General features: G+C 48.0%; 1 protein-coding gene across 4 annotated transcripts in view; it reads left to right on the top strand.

Annotated features, from left to right (window-relative positions):
* abca3b (ATP-binding cassette, sub-family A (ABC1), member 3b) overlaps positions 1–20,972 on the top strand; it is a 188,672-nt gene that overhangs the window by 79,433 nt on the left and 88,267 nt on the right. For all 4 annotated transcript variants that reach the window (XM_070900872.1, XM_070900871.1, XM_070900873.1 and 1 more), the window contains 5 exons: positions 1,958–2,131; positions 6,942–7,123; positions 18,232–18,378; positions 18,871–19,000; positions 20,108–20,262. In XM_070900872.1, the coding sequence (XP_070756973.1) occupies positions 1,958–2,131; positions 6,942–7,123; positions 18,232–18,378; positions 18,871–19,000; positions 20,108–20,262 (788 nt within the window). The remainder of the gene's footprint in view (positions 1–1,957; positions 2,132–6,941; positions 7,124–18,231; positions 18,379–18,870; positions 19,001–20,107; positions 20,263–20,972) is intronic.

The raw sequence follows: 20,972 nt of genomic DNA, 5'->3' as shown, positions 1-20,972 counted from the left end.
AGCTCAACCGGGGAGAAGGTACTGGAGGAGTAGTCCTCATAAACCCCTTACATTGATATCAATTCAACCAAACATTCAGGCTTGATTCCTGGGCTACTGCCAGCTGATGTTGGTGCCACTTCGGTAACCAGAGCATCCTAGTGCCTGTGTGATGACCCAGGTGGTCACTGGGCATTGGTTCCGGTTGGGCAGGTGCATTTTCAGCCACTTGGGTGAGGTATTGCAGAGTGGAACAGGAAATAAAAGGAAGTGGGGATGTGTACTGAGTGAGGTGGTTGTAGTACAGTTACACACCACCCTTGTACCGGTCACTCCTACAGGTACTAATCATCAGTACAGGTAGCAGGTCCTGGGGTCTTAAGAGAAGTGGCTGCAGAGATAGTGGATACATTGGTTGTAATCTTCCAAAATTCCCTCGATTCTGGGGTGGTCCCAGCAGATTGGAAAACCACAAATGTAATGCCCCTATTTAAAAAAGGAGGCAGACAAAAAGCAGGAAACTATAGACCAGTTAGCCTGACATCTGTCGTTGGCAAAATGCTGGAGTCCATTATTAAGGAAGCAGCAGCATGACATTTGAAAAAGCATGATTCAATCAAGCAGAGTCAGCATGGTTTTATGAAGCGGAAATCATGTTTGACACATTTGCTGGAGTTCTTTGAGGATGTAATGAGCAGAGTGGATAAGGGGGAACCAGTGGCTGTGATGTATTTGGATTTCCAGAAGGCATTCGATAAGGTGCCACATAAGAGATTACTGCACAAGATAAAAGCTCACGGGGTTGGGGATAATATATTAGCATGGATAGAGGATTGGCTAACTAACAGAAAACAGAGAGTCGGGATAAATGGGTAATTTTCCGGTTGGCAAACAGTGACTAGTGGGGTACCGCAGGGATCGATGCTGGGTCCTCAACTATTTACAATCTATATTGATGACTTGGATGAAGGGACCGAGTGTAAAGTAGCCAAGTTTGCTGATGATACAAAGATGGATGGGAAAACAAATTATGAGGAGGACACAAAAAATCTTCAAAGGGATATAGAAGGCTAAGTGAGTGGGCAAAAATTTGGCAGATGGAGTATAATGTGAGAAAATGTGAGGTTATCCACTTTGGCAAAAATAGTAGAAAAGCAAATTATAATTTAAATGGAGAAAAATTGCAAAGTGCTGCAGTACAGAGGGACCTGGGGGTCCTTGTGCATGAAACACTAAAAGTTAGTATGCAGGTACAGCAAGTAATCAGGAAGGCAACTGAAATGTTGGCCTTTATTGCAAGGGGGATAGAGTATAAAAGCAGAGAAGTCCTGCTACAACTGTACAAGGTATTGGTGAGGCCACACCTGGAGCACTGCGTACAGTTTTGGTCTCCGTATTTAAGGAAGGATATACTTGCATTGGAAGCTGTTCAGAGAAGGTTCACTAGGTTGATTCCGGAGAGGAGGGGGTTGACTTATGGGGATAGGTTGAGTAGGTTGGGCCTATACACATTGGAGTTCAGAAGAATGAGAGGTGATCTTATTGAAACTTATAAGATAATGAGGCGCCTCGACAGGGTGGATGCAGAGAGGATATTTTCACTCACAGGGGAAACTAAAACTAGGGGGACATGGTCTTAGAATAAGGGGCCGCCCATTTAAAACTGAGATGAGGAGAAATTTCTTCTCAGAGGGTTGTAAATCTATGGAATTCTCTGCCCCAGAGAGCTGTGGAGGCTGGGTCATTGAATATATATATTTAAGGCAGAGATAGATAGATATTTGAGCGATAAGGGAGTAAAGGGTTATGGGGAGTGGGCAGGGAAGTGGAGCTGAGCTCAAGATCAGATCAGCCATGATCTTATTGAATCGCAGAGCAGGCCTACTCCTGCTCCTATTTCTATGTTCGGTAAATGTGTCTGCCCACTGCAGCGTGAGGTGCCCGTCTGATTGTTATCTGGTTTCTTCCCTCATTTCAGCCAACGTGGCAGCTGCAGTTAGTGGCTTCATGTACTTCTTTACATACATCCCTTACTTCTTCATCGCGCCCCGTTACCGCTTGATGACAACCACCCAGAAAGTGGCGTCATGCTTGATCTCGAATGTTGGGATGGCATTGGGAGCCCAGCTGATTGGCATATTTGAAGGGAAAGGTAAGAGTAATAAGATTCCATTCCAACACTCTCTGGTTTGTTGGTGACTTATCAAGTGTCTGCTTACCTCAGTGGTAGCAGTCTTGCCTCTGAGTGTGAAGATTAAAGAAAGAAAGACTTGGATTTATATAGCGCCTTTTATGACCGCCGGACGTCTCAAAGTACTTTACAGCCAATTAAGTACTTTTGGCATGTAGTCACTATTGTAATGTGGGAAACACGGCAACCAGTTTGCGCACAAGCAAGCTTCCACAAACAGCAATGTGGTAATGACCAGATAATCTGTTTTTTGTTATGTTGATTGAGATATAAATATTTGCCAGGACACCGGGGATAACTCCCCTGCTCTTCTTCGAAATAGTGCCATAGAATCTTTTACATCCATTTGAAAGAGCAGACGGGGCCTCAGTTTAACGTCTCATCTGAAAGATGGCACCTCCGACAGTGTAGCACTCCCTCAACACTGCACTGGAGTGTCAGCCTAGATTGGGACTTGAACCCACAACCTTCTGACTCAGAGGCGAGAGTACAGTACTACCCACTGAGCCACAGCTGACACCGGTTACGGGCTCAAGCCCCACTCCTGGACGAGTACATGATCTGGGCTGACACTGCGGTGCAACACTGAGGGAGACGTTAAACCGAGGCCGTCTGCTCTATTATAAAAACAGAAAGTGCTGGAAATCTCAACAAGTCAGGCAGCATCTGTGGAGAGAAGCATTTCAGGTCTGTGACCCTTCATCAGAAGTGGAAAATTTCTGCTCTCTCAGGTGGACGTGAAAAATTCCACAGCCCCAACATTCCCTTTAATTATTTTTCCCTTCATGGGCCCCTTTAAATTTGCCACAGCGGCCACGCATACGCCATATCTCTTTCAGTGGCCTGCGTGGAATCTTGCAGTCGCAGCTGGGCACCTTAGGGGGAGCATTGCACAGCACTATTTTGAAGAAGAACAGAGATGTTCTCCCAGATGTCCTCGCCAACATTTATCCCTCAATCATCACCTCCGAAAACAAATTAACTAGTTATTTATCTCATTGCTATGTGTGGGAGCTTGCTGTGCGCAAATTGGCACGTTTCGTATGTTACAACAGTGACTACACTTCAAATGAACTTCAATAGGTTTGGGACGTCCTAAGGTTGTGAAAGCCGCTATATAAATGCACGTCTTTTTTCTTGACTTTTTTTTAAAAAACTGTCCAAGTACCACAGGATCTGATCAATCCTGCAGTCAGGAACATTGGATAACCGGCTGTCCCTATGGGTCTATCCCATGCTGCCCTTGCCCTCCAGGCGCTGGCTATCTCTGTACTCCTCCCATTATTGGGATTGGCTGTGCTGTATCTTGCTGCACCGACCAAATGCTTCCTCCCGGAAGGGCTTATCTAAGATTGGGCCATGTGCTGCGCTTAGTTTTCTGACCATTCATTTAAATCGAGCACTTCCGTCAAGGAGCACTGGCAGAAAATGAGCCCTTTGCAGTTCTCTTGGAAGTAAACCGTTGTGAGCAGGAATTGGTTAACTGCATTCTCACAGATATTAATACTGTACATTGGGCTCAATTTTCCCCAAAGCTGTTTTTTGCTGTACTTGAAGAGTTACACCCGTTTTTTGGCGGTCCAACTTCGCAAAAAAATATCATCCAACTTTCCCCATTTGAATTATTCATTTTGGCGCTGCCGAACCTGTCCTTTAGCTTTGGGGGTGGAGCTTAAGATCTGTGCCAAAAAGATGGGGTTGCCAGGGTAATGAGGGACATACTGCGGGCTGAGGCTGGAAAGTGAAACATATAACACATTCTGGCCAACTCACAGCAACCTGCACAAGCACCCAGCACATTGCAGCAGCTTTCCATCATTAAATTATTAAAGTGTTTATGCCAAAAGTCTATCCCCCGGCGCCCGGTACTGCTCCTAACCCTGGCTTAAAGGCCTTCCGGTGCCAAATGCCGCTGCTAGCCCTAGCCGAAGGGCCTCCCCCTCCCGATGCCGGTGCCCGCTGCCAGCCCTGGCCGAAGGACCTCTTTCCCCCCCCCCCCCCCCCCCGCCTTCACCTCTCTCTTCTCCCCCTCTCTGCTGCTGCTGTCCGGCTGTGAAACTGCATCTGCTGCACTGGTTTTCTTACCTGCCCAGAAGGTTTTTCCACAGCAGTCACATACGCCATCCTAAGAAAAATTGGAGTAAATTGGAGCTGGTCAAATGATAACTGGGGAAAATAGAGCTCTTGACTGTATCCTGAGCTGTCACTTCCAGCCTAATTATTTCAAGAACATAAATGTAATGCATGTTTCCTGTGAACAGAATGATGTGTCATGCTGTGGGGAAATTTCTGCAATTACTGTGAATTAAAGTGACCAAGTAACTATAGGTTATGAGTTCCTAGCAAGGGCACTTAGCAACTACCCAGCAATGAGCATGCTGTACTGGTTATTAAATATATCAACATCTCCTGATTTCAGCGATTCGTAAACTTGATAGTCAGATGTAAATTGTGAGTTAAAAGTTTTTTTAAAAGAAGGGACTCAATGTATATTATCTCAAAATTAAACACAAATACATACATTCATGGATACTCACACTCAAGACACGTACACACCTTCACACTCACACTCAGACACTGCCTCACTCATGGCCGGACACACACAGCCTCACCCTCTCGCGCTCCACCCTCGCACTTCCCCCCTCCCCCCTCGACCTCCCCCCTCGCACTCCCCTATCGCGCTCGCGCCCCGAACCTCGCCTCCTTGTGCCCCGCCCCCTTGCTCCCCCCTCGCGCCATCCTCACCCATTGCACACCCCCCTTGCCCTCCGCCTCGCCCCCTCACTCACCCTCCATCTCGCCCCTTGCCCTATGCCTCGCAATCCGCCTCGCTCCCTTGCCCTAGGCCCCATTCCCTCGCATTCCTGCCTCACCCCCTTACATTCCTGCCTCGCCCACACACGCTCCGCCTTGCCCCCCTGCCCTGCACCTCACCCCCTCGCCCTCCACCTCACCCCCTCACCCTCCGCCTCGACCCCTCCCCCTCCGCCTTGCTCCCTCGCCCTCTGCCTCGCCCCCACTCGCGCACCCGCCTCGCCCCCTCGCGCTCTGCCTCGCTCTCTCGCACTCCCTCTTGCCCTCCGCCTCGCCCCCTCGCATCTCGCCTTGAGCCTCGCCCACTCGCGCTCCCCCGTCTCGCCCTCTCCCGCCACGCCTCACCCCCCTTGCATTCCACCTCATTGACACGCACTGTATCGCCCTCCGCCTCATCCTTTCACGCTCCGCCGCCTCACCCCATTGCGCTCTGCCTCGCCCACCGTCTCGCCCTCTCGTGCTCCGTCTCGCCCTCTCGAGTTCCGCCTCGCCCTCTCGCGCCCCGCCTCACCCTCTCGCGCCCCGCCTCGCCCTCTCGCGCCCCGCCTCGCCCTCTCGCGCCCCGCCTCGCCCTCTCGCGCCCCGCCTCGCCCTCTCGCGCCCCGCCTCACCCTCTCGCGCCCCCCTCGCCCTGCACGCTCTCCCGCCCTGCCCTCTTATGTCTGCCTCACCAACACACATTGCATCGCCCTCACACGCTCCGCCTAGTCCCCTCGCGCTCTGCCTTGACCGCCGCCTTGCTCTCTCGCCCTCAACCGCCTCGCCCTCTCCCGCCCGCCTCACCTTAAATTCCACCTCACAAACACGCACCGCAGCGCCCCCTCGCGCTCCTGCCTCGCCCCCTTGCGCTCCCGCCGCGCCCCCTCGCATTCCCGCCCGTCCCATCGCGCCTCGCCTCCTTGTGCCTCGCCCCCTCCTGCTTCGCCCCCTTGCACTCCGCCTCGCCCTCTCCCGCCTCTCCCTCTCCCGCCCGCCTCACCCCCTTGCACTCCGCCTCACCGACAAGCACTGCACCGCCCTCTCACGCTCCACCTCGCCCTCTCGCACTTTGCCGCCTCACCCCATCGCGCTCTGCCTCGCCCTCCGCCTCGCTCTCCACCTTGCCCTCTGCCTCGTGCTCCACCTCGCCCTCTCTCGCCTAGCCCTCGACCTCGCGCCTCGCCTTGTCCACTCGCTCGCCCTCTGCCTCGCCCTCCGCCTCGCCCCCTCGTGCTCCCGCCTCGCCCTCGTGCTCCCGCCTCTCCCTCCGCCTCGCCCTCTCCCGTCTCGCCCTCACCGGCCTTGTCCCCTCGTGCTGTGCCGCCTCGTCCCCTCACGCTCTGTCGCCTCCCGCGCCGCCGTCTCACCCTCCGCCTCGCCCTCCCGCGCTCCGCCTCGCCCTCCCGCGCTCCGCCTCGCTCTCTCGCAGCGTCTCACACCGTCAGACACACACAGTTCAGGCAACAGATGTTTTATCTGCATGGCGGGGAGTTAAATACCTCCTTACATTTGTGTTTTATTAGCCCATGTAGAATGAATTTTGAGAAATTATATCTTCAGAGACACAGTGAGACAATGCAAATCCTCCCCAAACAGGAAATGTGTCCAATTTTCTCTGATTATATACAGACACATACTGTTTCTACTCAAAAACCCCTGCAAATCCAGCCCAGCCCGAGCTCTGTTTCATCCCAGGCCCCTCTCATTGCTTGACAAGCAGTGGTTTTAAATAATAATGGGTTCAGGGTGATTTTTGCAGAGGCCAATCATCGGGGTGTTGTAGGAAATGTGCAAAATGAGAAATGCAGATAAATGTAATAATATTTCTTGTGACCTTCACAGACTGTGATAGGGGAAAGGCACAGTTAATTCAAAGAGCTACAATTTATCTACACTCAGTGCTACTGCTAATTGCCTGAGCATTTTCGTTTGAAAGTTTATTTCCTCATTTCCTGATTTCCTTGTGTGTTGTTTGAAGGTAACGGTATCCAGTGGGAAAACATCAACTTGCCAGCCTCTCTGGATGACGATTTCACCCTCCTTCAAGTCATTATCATGCTGATATTCGATGCATCCATGTATAGTTTGGTCACCTGGTATGTGGAAGCCGTGTTCCCTGGGGAATATGGAATTCCAGAGCACTGGTACTTTTTCATCTTGGTAGGTTGCTGCAAGCAGTGAATAACATAGAAATTACAACAACTAGTCTTGGCCCTGAGTCCTCCTCCCAGGTGCCTGCCCTGTTTCCAGATCCCTTTATTCTTCTTTCCTTCCTTCCTTCCTTCCAAACCTATTCTTAAATATTGACCCCGGTCTCTGTTCTAATCATTAACTCTTCGAGTGCGTTCCACAGCCATACATTATTCAGCTGAGCCACATTCGCCTCCTCCCAATTCATCATTGCCTCTTTTCACAAGTCTTGAGTAGTTTAACGTTTGTAATTTTCTATTCGATTTTGTGCTCTTTACCTCTCCAATTTTATGCGCCACATAGAAATTACATGTTAAAGCCAACTATGAAGTTGCCGATACAAAAGCAAAATACTGCGGATACTGGAATAGAAACATAGAAAATAGGTGCAGGAGTAGGCCATTCGGCCCTTCGAGCCTGCACCACCATTCAATAAGATCATGCTGATCATTCACCTCAGTACCCCTTTCCTGCTTTCTCTCCATACTCCTTGATCCCTTTAGCCGTAAGGGCCATATCTAACTCCCTCTTGAATATATCTAACGAACTGGCATCAATAGAAATCTGGAATAAAAACAGAAAATGCTGGAAATCTCAGCGGGCCAGGCAGCATCTGTGGTGAGAAAACAGAGTTAACATTTCGGGTCGATGACTCTTCGTCAGAACTGGACAGTGTTCCAAACACTCTCCAGTTTTAACTCTGCATGAGGAGAAACGTCTTCACTCAGAGAGTTGTGAGCATGTGGAATTCTCTACCACAGAAAGTTGTTGAGGCCAGTTCGTTAGATATATTCAAAAGGGAATTAGATGTGGCCCTTATGGCTAAAGGGATCAAGGGGTATGGAGAGAAAGCAGGAATGGGGTACTGAGGTTGCATGATCAGCCATGATCATATCGAATGGTGGTGCAGGCTCGAAAGGCCAAATGGCCTACTCCTGCACCTATTTTCTATGTTTCTCTCCACAGATGCAACCTGGCCCACTGAGATTTCCAGCATTTTCTGTTTTTATATTATATATTATAAAAGTTGCCTATTGTATCTTTAATTAACTTCATTAATGTTGGGAAGACCGAAGCCATAGTTTTCAGTCCCCGCCACAAACTACGTTCCCTAGCCACTGACTCTATCCCTCCGCCCAACTCCTGTCTGAGGCTGAACCAGACTGTTTGCAACCTTGGTGTCATATTTGACCCTGAAATGAGCAGTCGACCACATATCCGCAGCAGAACTAAGACAGCCTATTTCCACTTCCGTAACATCGCCCGTCTCCGCCCTTGCCTCAACTCATCCGCTGCTGAAGCCTTCATCCACGGCTTGGTTATCTACCTCTCATCATAATCGAGGAAGACTTGCTTCCACTCTAAAAGTGAGTTCTCAGACTTGACTATTCCAACGCACTCCTGGCTAGCCTCCCACATTCTGCCCGATGTAAACTCGAGGTGATCCAAAACTCGGCTACCTGTATCCTAACTCGCACCAAGTCCCGCTCACCCATCACCTCTGTGCTCCCGGTAAGCAACGCCTTGATTTCCAAATTCTCATTCTTATTTTTAAATCCCTCCATGGCCTCGCCCCTCCCTATCTCTGTAATCTCCTCCAGCCCCACAACCTCCCGAGATGTCTGCTCACCTCTAATTCTGCCCTATTGAGCATCCCTGATTATATTCGCTCAACCATTGGTGGCCATGCCTTCTGTTGCCTCGGCCCCAAGATCTGGAACTCCCTGCCTAAACCTCCGCCTCACTACCTCTCTTTCCTCCTTCAAGATGCTCCTTAAAACGTACATCTTTGACCAAGCTTTTGGTCACCTGCGCTAATTTCTACTTATGCAGCTCGGTGTCAAATTTTTATCACTCCTGTGACGTGCCTTGGGACATTTCACTACGTTAAAGGCGCTATGTAAATACAAGTTGTTGTTGTTTTTATTCGAAGGCTTCAACTTCTCCCAAAAGCCTGGTCTTGGATTTGATAGTTTTGCCCACAATCTGTCCACTGTCGGCAGTTGCATTTTTCCAGCCCATTGCTTAGAACATAAGAACATAAGAAATAGGAGCAGGAGTAGACCATTTGGCCCCTCGAGCCTGCTCCGCCATTCAATAAGATCATGGCTGATCTGATCTTGGCCTCAAGTCCATTTCCCTGCCTGCTCCCCATAACTCTTGACTCCCTTATCGTTCAAAAATATGTCTACCTTCACCTTAAATATATTCAATGGCCCAGCCTCCACAGCTCTCTGGGGTCTTTATATCGGCATTTGGGAAGGATTCTGACGGGACGGGGCGGGTTGGGTGCGGGGGAGTGTTCCCGGTGTTGGGTGGGTCCGGAGCCGGCGGGGGGCGGGCACGATCTTGGGATGGGGGGTGGGCTGTTTGGGGCTGGGATGGGGAGAGACTTCTTCACTCGGGGAGTTGTTGGCCTGTGGGGTTCCCTGCCACGGAGACTTGTTGATGCCAGTTCGTTGGATGTGTTCGGGAGGGAGTTGGATGTGGTCCTTGCGGCTGGGGGGGGGGGTCGGGGGGTGTGTAGGGAGCGTGGGGGGGGGGGGGAATGCTGGGGTGGGTGATCAGCCATGATCTTGTTGAATGGTGGTGCAGGCTCGAAGGGCCGAATGGCCTACTCCTGCACCTATTTTCTATGTTTCTATGTCTGTTAACAAGATCTTGAATACTGCGTGCAGTTTTGGTTTCCATATTTACAGAAGGATATACTTGCTTTGGGTACTGTTGGGGGGGATGACTCACCAGGGGAGGGTAGCAGCAGCCAAGTTCAAGGCACTGTGAGTGGCTCTGCTGCACAGGAGGGCAGGAAAAAGAGTGGGAGAGCTATAGTGGTAGGGGATTTAATTGTGATAGACGTTTCTGCGACCACAACCGAGACTCCAGGATGGTATGTTGCCTCCCTGGTGCAAGGGTCAAGGATGTCTCGGAGCGGGTGCAGGGTATTCTGAAAAGGGAGGGTGAACAGCCAGTTGCCGTGGTGCATATAGGTACCAACGATTTAGGTAAAAAACGTGATGAGGTCCTACAAGCTGAATTTAGGGTGCTAGGAGCTAAATTAAAAAGTAGGACCTCAAAAGTAGTAATCTCAGGATTGCTGCCAGTGCCATGTGCTAGTCAGAGTAGGAATCGCAGGATAGCTCAGATGAATACGTAGCTTGAAGAGTGGTGCAGTAGGGAGGGATTCAAATTCCTGGGACATTGGAACTGGTTCTGGAGGAGGTGGAGCCAGTACAACTGGACAGTCTGCACCTGGGCAGGACCGGAACCAATGTCCTAGCGGGAGTGTTTGCCAGTGCTGTTGGGGAGGAGTTAAACTAATATGGCAAGGGGATGGGAACCTATTCAGGGAGACAGAGGGAAGTAGAATGGGGGCAGAAACAAAAGATAGAAGAAAAGTAAAAGTGGAGGGCAGAGAAACCTAAGGCAAAAAGGAAAAAGGGCCACATTACAGCAAAATTCTAAAGGGGCAAAGTGTGTTAGAAAGACAAGCCTGAAGGCTCTGTGCCTCAATGCAAGGAATATTCGGAATAAGGTGGACGAATTAACTGCGCAGATAGCAGTTAACGGGTATGATGTAATTAGCATCACAGAGACATGGCTCCAGGATGACCAAGGCTGGGAACTCAACATCCAGGGGTATTCAACATTTCGGAGGATAGACAGAAAGGAAAAGGAGGCAGGGTGGCATTGCTGGTTAAAGAGGAAATTAATGCAATAGTAAGAAAGGACATCAGCTTCGATGATGTGGAATCGGTGTGGGTGGAGCTGCGGAATACCAAGGAGCAGAAAACGCTAGTGGGAGTTGTGTACAGACCACCAAATAGTACAAGTAAGGTTGGGGACAGCATCAAACAAGAAATTAGGAATGCATGCAATAAAGGTACAGCAGTTATCATGGGTGACTTTAATCTACATATTGATTGGGCTAACCAAACTGGTAGCAGTGCGGTGGAGGAGGATTTCCTGGAGTGTATGAGGGTTGGTTTTCTAGACCAATATGTCGAGGAACCAACCAGGGAGCTAGCCATCCTAGACTGGGTGATGTGTAATGAGAAAGGACTAATTAGTAATCTTGATGTGCGAGACCCCTTGGGGAAGAGTGACCATAACATGGTAGAATTCTTTATTAGGATGGAGAGTGACACAGTTAATTCAGAAACTAGGGTCCTGAACTTAAGAAAAGGTAACTTCGATGGTTTGAGGCATGAATTAGCTAGAATAGACTGGCAAATGATACTTAAAGGGTTGACGGTGGATAGGTAATGGCAAATATTAAAAGATCACATGGATGAACTTCAGCAATTGTACATCCCTGTCTGGAGTAAAAATAAAACGGGGAAGGTGGCACAACCGTGGCTAACAAGGGAAATTAAGGACAGTGTTAAATCGAAGGAAGAGGCATATAAATTGGCCAGAAAAAGCAGCAAACCTGAGGACTGAGTGAAATTTAGAATTCAGCAGAGGAGGACAACGGGTTTAATTAAGAGGGGGAAAATAGAGTACGAGAAAAAGCTTGCCGGGAACATAAAAACTGACTGCAAAAGCTTCTATAGCTATGTGAAGAGAAAAAGATTAGTGAAGACAAACGTAGGTCCCTTGCAGTCGGATTCAGGCGAATTTATAATGGGGAACAAGGAAATGGCAGACCGATTGAACAAATACTTTGGTTCTGTCTTCACGAAGGAAGACACAAATAACCTTCCGGAAATACTAGGGGACCGAGGGTCGAGTGAAAAGGAGGAACTGAAGGATATCCTAATTAGGCGGGAAATTGTGTTCGGGAAATTGATGGGATTGAAGGCCGATAAATCACCGGGGCCTGATAGTCTGCATCCCAGAGTACTTAAGGAAGTAGCCCTAGAAATAGTGGATGCATTGGTGATCATTTTCCAACAGCCTATCGACTCTGGATCAATTCCGATGGACTAGAGGGTAGCTAATGTAACAACTCTTTTTAAAAAAGAAGGGAGAGAGAAAGCGAGTAATTATAGACCGGTTAGCCTGACATCAGTAGTGGGGAAAATGTTGGAATCAATTATTAAGGATGAAATAGCAGCGCATTTGGAAAGCAGTGACAGGATTGGTCCAAGTCAGCATGGATTTATGAAGGGGAAACCATGCTTGACAAATCTTTTGGAACTAGTAGAGTGGACAAGGGAGAACCAGTGGATGTGGTGTATTTGGACTTTCAAAAGGCTTTTGACAAGGTCCCACACAAGAGATTGGTGTGCAAAATCAAAGCACATGGTATTGGGGGTAATATACTGACATGGATAGAGAACTGATTGGCAGACAGGAAGCAGAGAGTCGGGATAAACGGGTCCTTTTCAGAATGGCAGACAGTGACTAGTGGGGTGCCGCAGGGCTCAGTGCTGGGACCCCAGCTCTTCACAATATACATCAATGATTTGGATGAAGGAATTGAGTGTAATATCTCCAGGATTGCAGATGACACTAAACTGGGTGGCAGTGTGAGCTGTGAGGGGGACGCTAAGAGGCTGCAGGGTGACTTGGACAAGTTAGGTGAGTGGGCAAATGCATGGCAGATGCAGTATAATGTGGATAAATGTAAGGTTATTCACTTTGGGGGCAAAAACGCAAAGACAGAATATTATCTGAATGGTGGCAGATTAGGAAAAGGGGAAGTGCAACGAGACCTGGGTGTCATGGTTCATCAGTCGTTGAAAGTTGGCATACAGGTATAGCTGGCGGTAAAGAAGGCAAATGGTATGTTGGCCTTCATAACACGGGGATTTGAGTATAGGAGCAGGGAGGTCTTACTGCAGTTGTACAGGGCCTTGGTGAGGCCTCACCTGGAATATTGTATTCAGTTTTGGTCTCCTAATCTGAGGAAGGACTTTCTTGCTATTGAGGGAGTGCAGCGAAGGTTCACCAGACTGATTCCCGGGATGGCTGGACTGACATATGAGGAGAGACTGGATCAACTGGGCCTTTATACATTGGAGTTTAGAAGGATGAGACGGTTCTCATAGAAACATACAAGATTCTGACAGGACGGGACAGGTTAGATGCGGGTAGATTGTTCCCGATGTTGGGGAAGTCCAGAACCAGGGGACACAGTCTTAGGATAAGGGGAAGGCCATTTAGGACCTCAGAGAGTTGTTAACCTGTGGAATTCCCTGCCGCAGAGAGTTGTTGATGCCAGTTCATTGGATATATTCAAGAGGGAGTTAGATATAGCCCTTACGGCTAAGGGGATCAATGGGTATGGAGAGAAAGCAGGAAAGGGGTACTGAGGGAATGATCAGCCATGATCTTATTGAATGGTGGTGCAGGCTCGAAGGACCGAATGGCCTACTCCTGCACCTATTTTCTATGCTTCTATGAGGCAGTTCAAAGAAGGTTCACTAGGTTGATTCTGGGGATGAGGGGGTTGACTTATGAGGAAAGATTGAGTAGGATGGGCTTCTACTCATTGGAATTCAGAAGAATGAGAGGTGGTCCTATCGAAACGTATAAGATTACGAGGGGGCTTGACAAGGTGGATGCAGAGAGGATGTTTCCACTGATGGGGGAGACTAGAACTAGAGGGCATGATCTTAGAATAAAGCGCCGCCCATTTAAAACAGAGATGAGAAATTTCTTCTCTCAGAGGGTTGTAAATCTGTGGAATTCACTGCCTCAGAGAGCTGTGGAAAACATAGAAACATAGAAAATAGGTGCAGGAGTAGGCCATTCGGCCCTTCTAGCCTGCACCGCCATTCAATGAGTTCATGGCTGAACATTCAACTTCAGTACCCCATTCCTGCTTTCTCGCCATACCCCTTGATCCCCCTAGCAGTAAGGACCTCATCTAACTCCTTTTTGAATATATTTAGTGAATTGGCCTCAACAACTTTCTGTGGTAGAGAATTCCACAGGTTCACCACTCTCTGGGTGAAGAAGTTCCTCCACATCTCGGTCCTAAATGGCTTACCCCTTATCCTTAGACTGTGACCGCTGGTTCTGGACTTCCCCAACATTGGGAACATTCTTCCTGCATCTAATCTGTCTAACCCCGTCAGAATTTTAAACGTTTCTATGAGGTCCCCTCTCATTCTTCTGAACTCCAGTGAATACAAGCCCAGTTGATCCAGTCTTTCTTGATAGGTCAGTCCCGCCATCCCGGGAATCAGTCTGGTGAACCTTCGCTGCACTCCCTCAATAGCAAGAATGTCCTTCCTCAGGTTAGGAGACCAAAACTGTACACAATACTCCAGGTGTGGCCTCACCAATGCCCTGTACAACTGTAGCAACACCTCCCTGCCCCTGTACTCAAATCCCCTTGCTATGAAGGCCAACATGCCATTTGCTTTCTTAACCGCCTGCTGCACCTGCATGCCAACCTTCAATGACTGATGTACCATGACACCCAGGTCTCTTTGCACCTCCCCTTTTCCTAATCTGTCACCATTCAGATAATAGTCTGTCTCTCTGTTTTTACCACCAAAGTGGATAACCTCACATTTATCCACATTATACTTCATCTGCCATGCATTTGCCCACTCACCTAACCTATCCAAGTCGCTCTGCAGCCTCACAGCATCCTCCTCGCAGCTCACACTGCCACCCAACTTAGTGTCATCCGCAAATTTGGAGATACTACATTTAATACCCTCATCTAAATCATTAATGTACAGTGTAAACAGCTGGGGCCCCAGCACAGAACCTTGCGGTACCCCACTAGTCACTGCCTGCCATTCTGAAAAGTACCCATTTACTCCTACTCTTTGCTTCCTGTCTGACAACCAGTTCTCAATCCATGTCAGTACACTACCCCCAATCCCATGTGCTCTAACTTTGCACATCAATCTCTTGTGTGGGACCTTGTCGAACGCCTTCTGAAAGTCCAAATATACCACATCAACTGGTTCTCCCTTATCCACTCTACTGGAAACATCCTCAAAAAATTCCAGAAGATTTGTCAAGCATGATTTCCCTATCACAAATCCATGCTGACTTGGACCTATCATGTCACCTCTTTCCAAATGCACTGCTATGACATCCTTAATAATTGATTCCATCATTTTACCCACTACCGATGTCAGGCTGACCGGTCTATAATTCCCTGTTTTCTCTCTCCCTCCTTTTTTAAAAAGTGGGGTTACATTGGCTACCCTCCACTCCATAGGAACTGATCCAGAGTCAATGGAATGTTGGAAAATGACTGTCAACACATCCACTATTTCCAAGGCCACTTCCTTAAGTACTCTGGGATGCAGTCCATCAGGCCCTGGGGATTTATCGGCCTTCAATCCCATCAATTTCCCCAACACAATTTCCCGGCTAATAAGGATTTCCCTCAGTTCCTCCTCCTTACTAGACCCCCCGACCCCTTTAATAACCGGAAGGTTGTTCGTGTCCTCCTTCGTGAATACCGAACCAAAGTACTTGTTCAATTGGTCCGCCATTTCTTTGTTCCCCGTTATGACTTCCCCTGATTCTGACTGCAGGGGACCTACGTTTGTCTTTACTAACCTTTTTCTCTTTACATATCTATAGAAACTTTTGCAATCCGTCTTAATGTTCCCTGCAAGCTTCTTCTCATACTCCATTTTCCCTGCCCTAATCAAACCCTTTGTCCTCCTCTGCTGAGTTCTAAATTTCTCCCAGTCCCCAGGTTCGCTGCTATTTCTGGCCAATTTGTATGCCACTTCCTTGGCTTTAATACTATCCCTGATTTCCCTTGATAGCCACGGTTGAGCCACCTTCCCTTTTTTATTTTTATGCCAGACAGGAATGTACAATTGTTGTAGTTCATCCATGTGGTCTCTAAATGTCTGCCATTGCCCATCCACAGTCAACCCCTTAAGTATCATTTGCCAATCCATCCCAGCCAATTCACGCCTCATACCTTCAAAGTTAGCCTTCTTTAAGTTCTGGACCATGGTCTCTGAATTAACTGTTTCATTCTCCATCCCAATGCAGAATTCCACCATATTATGGTCACTCTTCCCCAAGGGGCCTCGCACAACGAGATTGTTAATTAATCCTCTCTCATTACATAACACCCAGTCTAAGATGGCCTCCCCCCTAGTTGGTTCCTCGACATATTGGTCTAAAAAACCATCCCTTATGCACTCCAGAAAATCCTCCTCCACCGTATTGCTTCCAGTTTGGTTAGCCCAATCTATGTGCATATTAAAGTCACCCATTATAACTGCTGCACCTTTATTGCACGCACCCCTAATTTCATGTTTGATGCCCTCCACAACATCACTACTACTGTTTGGAGGTCTGTACACAACTCCCACTAACGTTTTTTGCCCTTTGGTGTTCTGCAGCTCTACCCATATAGATTCCACATCATCCAAGCTAATGTCCTTCCTAACTATTGCCTTAATCTCCTCCTTAACCAGCAATGCTACTCCACCTCCTTTTCCTTTTATTCTATCCTTCCTGAATGTTGAATACCCCTGGATGTTGAGTTCCCAGCCCTGATCATCCTGGAGCCACATCTCCGTAATCCCAATCACATCATATTTGTTAACATCTATTTGCACAGTTAATTCATCCACCTTATTGCGGATACTCCTTGCATTAAGACACAAAGCCTTTAGGCTTGTTTTTTTAACACCCTCTGTCCTTTTAGAATTTTGCTGTACAATGGCCCTTTTTGTTCTTTGCCTTGGGTTTCTCTGCCCTCCACTTTTCCTCATCTCCTTTCTGTCTTTTGTTTTTGCCTCCTTTTTGTTTCCCTCTATCTCCCTGCATTGGTTCCCATCCCCCTGCCATATTAGTTTAACTCCTCCCCAACAGCACTAGCAAACACTCCCCCGAGGACATTGGTTCTGGTCCTGCCCAGGTGCAGACCGTCCGGATTGTACTGGTCCCACTTCCCCCAGAACCGGTTCCAATGCCCCAGGAATTTGAATCCCTCCCTGCTGCACCATTGCTCAAGCCACGTATTCATCTGCGCTATCCTGCGATTCCTACTCTGACTAGCACGTGGCACTGGTAGCAATCCCGAGATTACTACTTTTGGGACATTGAATAAATTTAAGACAGAAATAGACAGTTTCTTAAATGATAAGGGGTTATGGGGAGCAGGTGGGGAAGTGCAGCTGAGTCCATGATCAGATCAGCCAGGATCTTATTGAATGGCAGAGCAGGCTCGAGGGGCCACATGGCCTACTCCTGTTCCTATTTCTTATGTTCTTATGTTTATCTGTTCACTTTTTTAAAAGAAAATATTTATAGAAAAGCAAGAAGACAAATTTCAAAAGGTTAATTTTGATACAGTTTATATTGTGTTTAAACAATGTATGCATGTGTGAGAGAAACATAGGACCAAGTAGAGTTCCCTGTCAAATGTGACAGGTCATGCTGGTTATACATCTGTGGAAGCTATTTGAATTTTGACCATCTGGTTTTATTTTGCTGGATGAAGCCAATTGTGACTTTTTGAATAACAGTGTTTCATTTTGTGCGTTTTTGAAAATGATTTAAATCCAAACCTGATGATTCATTTGAGTAGGTTTTCAAATGAAGCATGCAGACCCAACCGAGTGTGTTGGGAAATTTAATTGGTGCCATTGGCCCAGCAGGCAGCACTGGATGACGTGAAGAATAGAAAGACTTGCATTTATAGAGTGCCTTTCGAGAGTCTCAAAGCGCATTACAGCCAATGAAGTACTTTTGGAGTGTAGTCACTGTTGTAATGTAAGAACAGAAGATCACGGCCATCCCATCCTGGGATTAAGTGGTAACTCCAAAGTGAGTCCACAACAGGCTTGGCTCAGTCCAGATTCCAGCACTGAGTTCCATTCTGCTGATGCTGCAATTCCAGAGGAAGTGGACAAAGGGACATGGCAGAGGCAGCCAGTGACTCACGCCTCATCCAACATGTATTGGGTGTGTGTGAGTTTCAGCACTGCCAGTGCTCCTGAATATGAGCGAGGTGGTACGATTGTTTGGGCTGGGGTTATGTTGTGACAGGCCACACTTGGAGTGCACTGCTTATGCAAGGCCTGCCCCCGTGTCATTTGGCGAGAGCAGCTGCCTTTTCATTGTTCTTGATAGAATGCGTTATTTAAGGAACCCATGTTATTGTGCATTAACTTGTGGTGTTTGCCCAGCCCTCGTACTGGCTCGGGAAGCCAGGATCCGTCTACATCAAAGGCAGCAAAGAGGTTAAGGATGCAGACGAAGCCGTAAAAAATGAATACGTTGAGGACGATCCAACGGGTCTTGAAGCTGGCATCAGAATCAGAAACTTAACCAAGGTAAGGGTGTGGGCTTTGACTGGTGGCCTAGCTGCAGTAGTTGCATTGATACACTTCTTCACACAAAGGGTGGTGGAAATTTGGAACTACATCGGATATACATTGTTCATCCTTTCCTGATAGGTATAACCTTGCATTTCTGGTATCATCCTTGTAAATCTTTTTTGCACCCTTTCCAGTGCCTCCACATCCTTTTTATAATATGGCGACCAGAACAGTACGCAGTACTCCAAGTGTGGTCTAACCAATGTTCGATACTGGTTTAGCATTATTTCTCTACTTTTCAATTCTGTCTCTCCAAAAATAAACCCTAGTGCTTGGTTTGCCTTTTTATGGCCTTATTAGCCTGTATCGCTACTTTTAGTGATTTGTATGAACTCCGAGATCCCTTTGCTCTTCTACCCCATTTAGATTTTTATGCCAGATTTTGAAATGAACTGCGATGAAGCTGGCCCCGTTTTGTGATTCCAATTAATGTCTTTGTGTCTGTAGGAGTTTAAATTTGGAAACCAGGTGAAGATTGCCGTTTCCCATCTAACCATGAACTTGTATAAGGGGCAGATCACGGTACTCCTGGGGCACAATGGAGCAGGAAAGACCACCACTCTGTCCATTCTCACAGGTAAGTTCAAGGACATTAGATTGTTCTCCACTTCCTACGATTACGTAACCAATTTGGTTCTCACTCAATGCCCTCTCACTTTGGCTTGTCCAATTAGACCTCACATAGATGCTCAATGTTGTCAGTTCTAGGGTAACAGCATTAATAGTAAAGCACAAACACTCAGCAATTTCCTTTGGTCAGCTGGGTATGTCTGACACACAGGAGCCCAACCCCATCACGAGAGCCTCCAAAGCAGGCTATTGAGAGATCTATAGAGGCAGGGTTTCTGTTTGCCTGGTATGGAGTGCTGTATCTGCCCTTGTAGGGCCAAGCACCACCAGTCCAGCGAGTTTAGGCACAGGTTGGGGAAAGCCAAGATGGAAGGAACTTCAAATGTGCATGTGGGCCTTTTGGAATTTTACCAACCAAAACCACACAACACCTGTACAAAGCATCAGTAAGCTTCTTGTTGTTTGTTCACTCCAGACCATATATACCTGTTACAGCACTGGCTTGCATGGTTATCTGGAGACAAGAGAGGAGAATCCCAGCTCCCAGTGAGCGGGCTAGATCTGCCGCTCTCAGTAATAAGCCAGAATCGCTGGTTCTCCATCCAGTGCCCTACAGTACGGGGAAGCTGCCTGACTGAGTCTGCCTCTGAAGGCTGACTGTCTCCCAATCTTCCAGGGTCACTTATTTCATCCAACTTGACCCTAACGAATTCCCACTTAACTTGTCGGCTTAATTTGGGAGAGAGGGAGGGGGCGAGTGCACGGGGGAAGATGGTGGGAGCGGGTGAGCGCGGGAGGGGAGGGAGGGCAAACGCACAAGAGAGAGGCTGAGCATGAGGGGCAAGCGCGGAGGGCGGGAGGGGATTGAGGGGGAGGGCATGCGTGCAAAGGATGAGCGGAGGATGGGCGAGCACGGAGGGAGGGGAGGAGAGGGAGGGGCGAGCATGAGGGACAAGCGCGGGGAGGAGGGGCGAGAAAGGAGAGCAGGCTGTATTTTCAGTTCTGAGACTGAACTATTTAAGGAATTAAATTTGGAAGCGTTGTGTTTGAGCTCTTTGTAATTTCTCTGTCGAAGCTGCTGCTGGAATGAGTAACCTGTTCTCCTGGTTATTAGGCTTGTACCCTCCGACAAGTGGTACTGCCTACATTAACGACTACAGCATCTGCCAGGACATGCCGCTGGTCCGTCGGAGTCTGGGACTGTGTCCGCAGCATGATGTCCTGTTTGAAAACATGACGGTAGAGGAGCACCTGACATTTTTTAGCGGGGTAAGTTGCACTGGAGAGACAGGGCACATAGGAGTCCAGGTTAAGATGGGATGATGAAGGCAGCTCAGTCTCTCCCTGTGCAGCTGACTGCGTAATGTACAACTTGTCAGTTTGACACTTGGTTCCAGCAATTGACAACTTATCCTTAAAGGCTGTTCCCTCTATTAATTGCAAAATCTCAGCTTGACTCAGTGGATAGCACCTCTGAGTCAGAAGGTCATGGATTCAAGAGCCACTCTGGGATTTAGCATATTATCTGGGCAGGTACTTTGCTGCAGTAATGACTGTCTGTCTGAGATGACATCTTTCACATGACATGTTCAAATGGGTGTAAAAGATCCCATGGCACTATTTGAAAAGTAGAGGTGTTCTCCCAGTGTCCTGCGCATCAGTTCCCGCTCAACCAAAAAGCCTCTGGTCATTTATTTCACTGCTGCGCTCTGGGATCTTGCTGTGTCCAAATTGGTTGCCGTGTTTCCCTACATTACAACAGTGACTGTGCTTGTAAAGTGCTTAATTGGCTGTGAAGCATTTTGGGATGACCAGAGATCGATATAAGCTGCTGTGCCAATGCAAGTCATGGTGCTTTGTGCTTTTTTTTTGCTGAGTAGTTTGACTTTATGGTAAAGACTTTCCTTACACTTCATAGAATCATAGAATGGCTACAGCACAGTAGGAGGCCATTCGGCCCGTCGAGTCCGTGCCGACTC

Source organism: Pristiophorus japonicus, chromosome 15, assembly GCF_044704955.1.
Source record: "Pristiophorus japonicus isolate sPriJap1 chromosome 15, sPriJap1.hap1, whole genome shotgun sequence".
NCBI lineage: Eukaryota > Metazoa > Chordata > Chondrichthyes > Pristiophoridae > Pristiophorus > Pristiophorus japonicus.
Note: the sequence above shows the minus strand (reverse complement) of the source record. Positions and strands in the feature narration are given on the sequence as shown.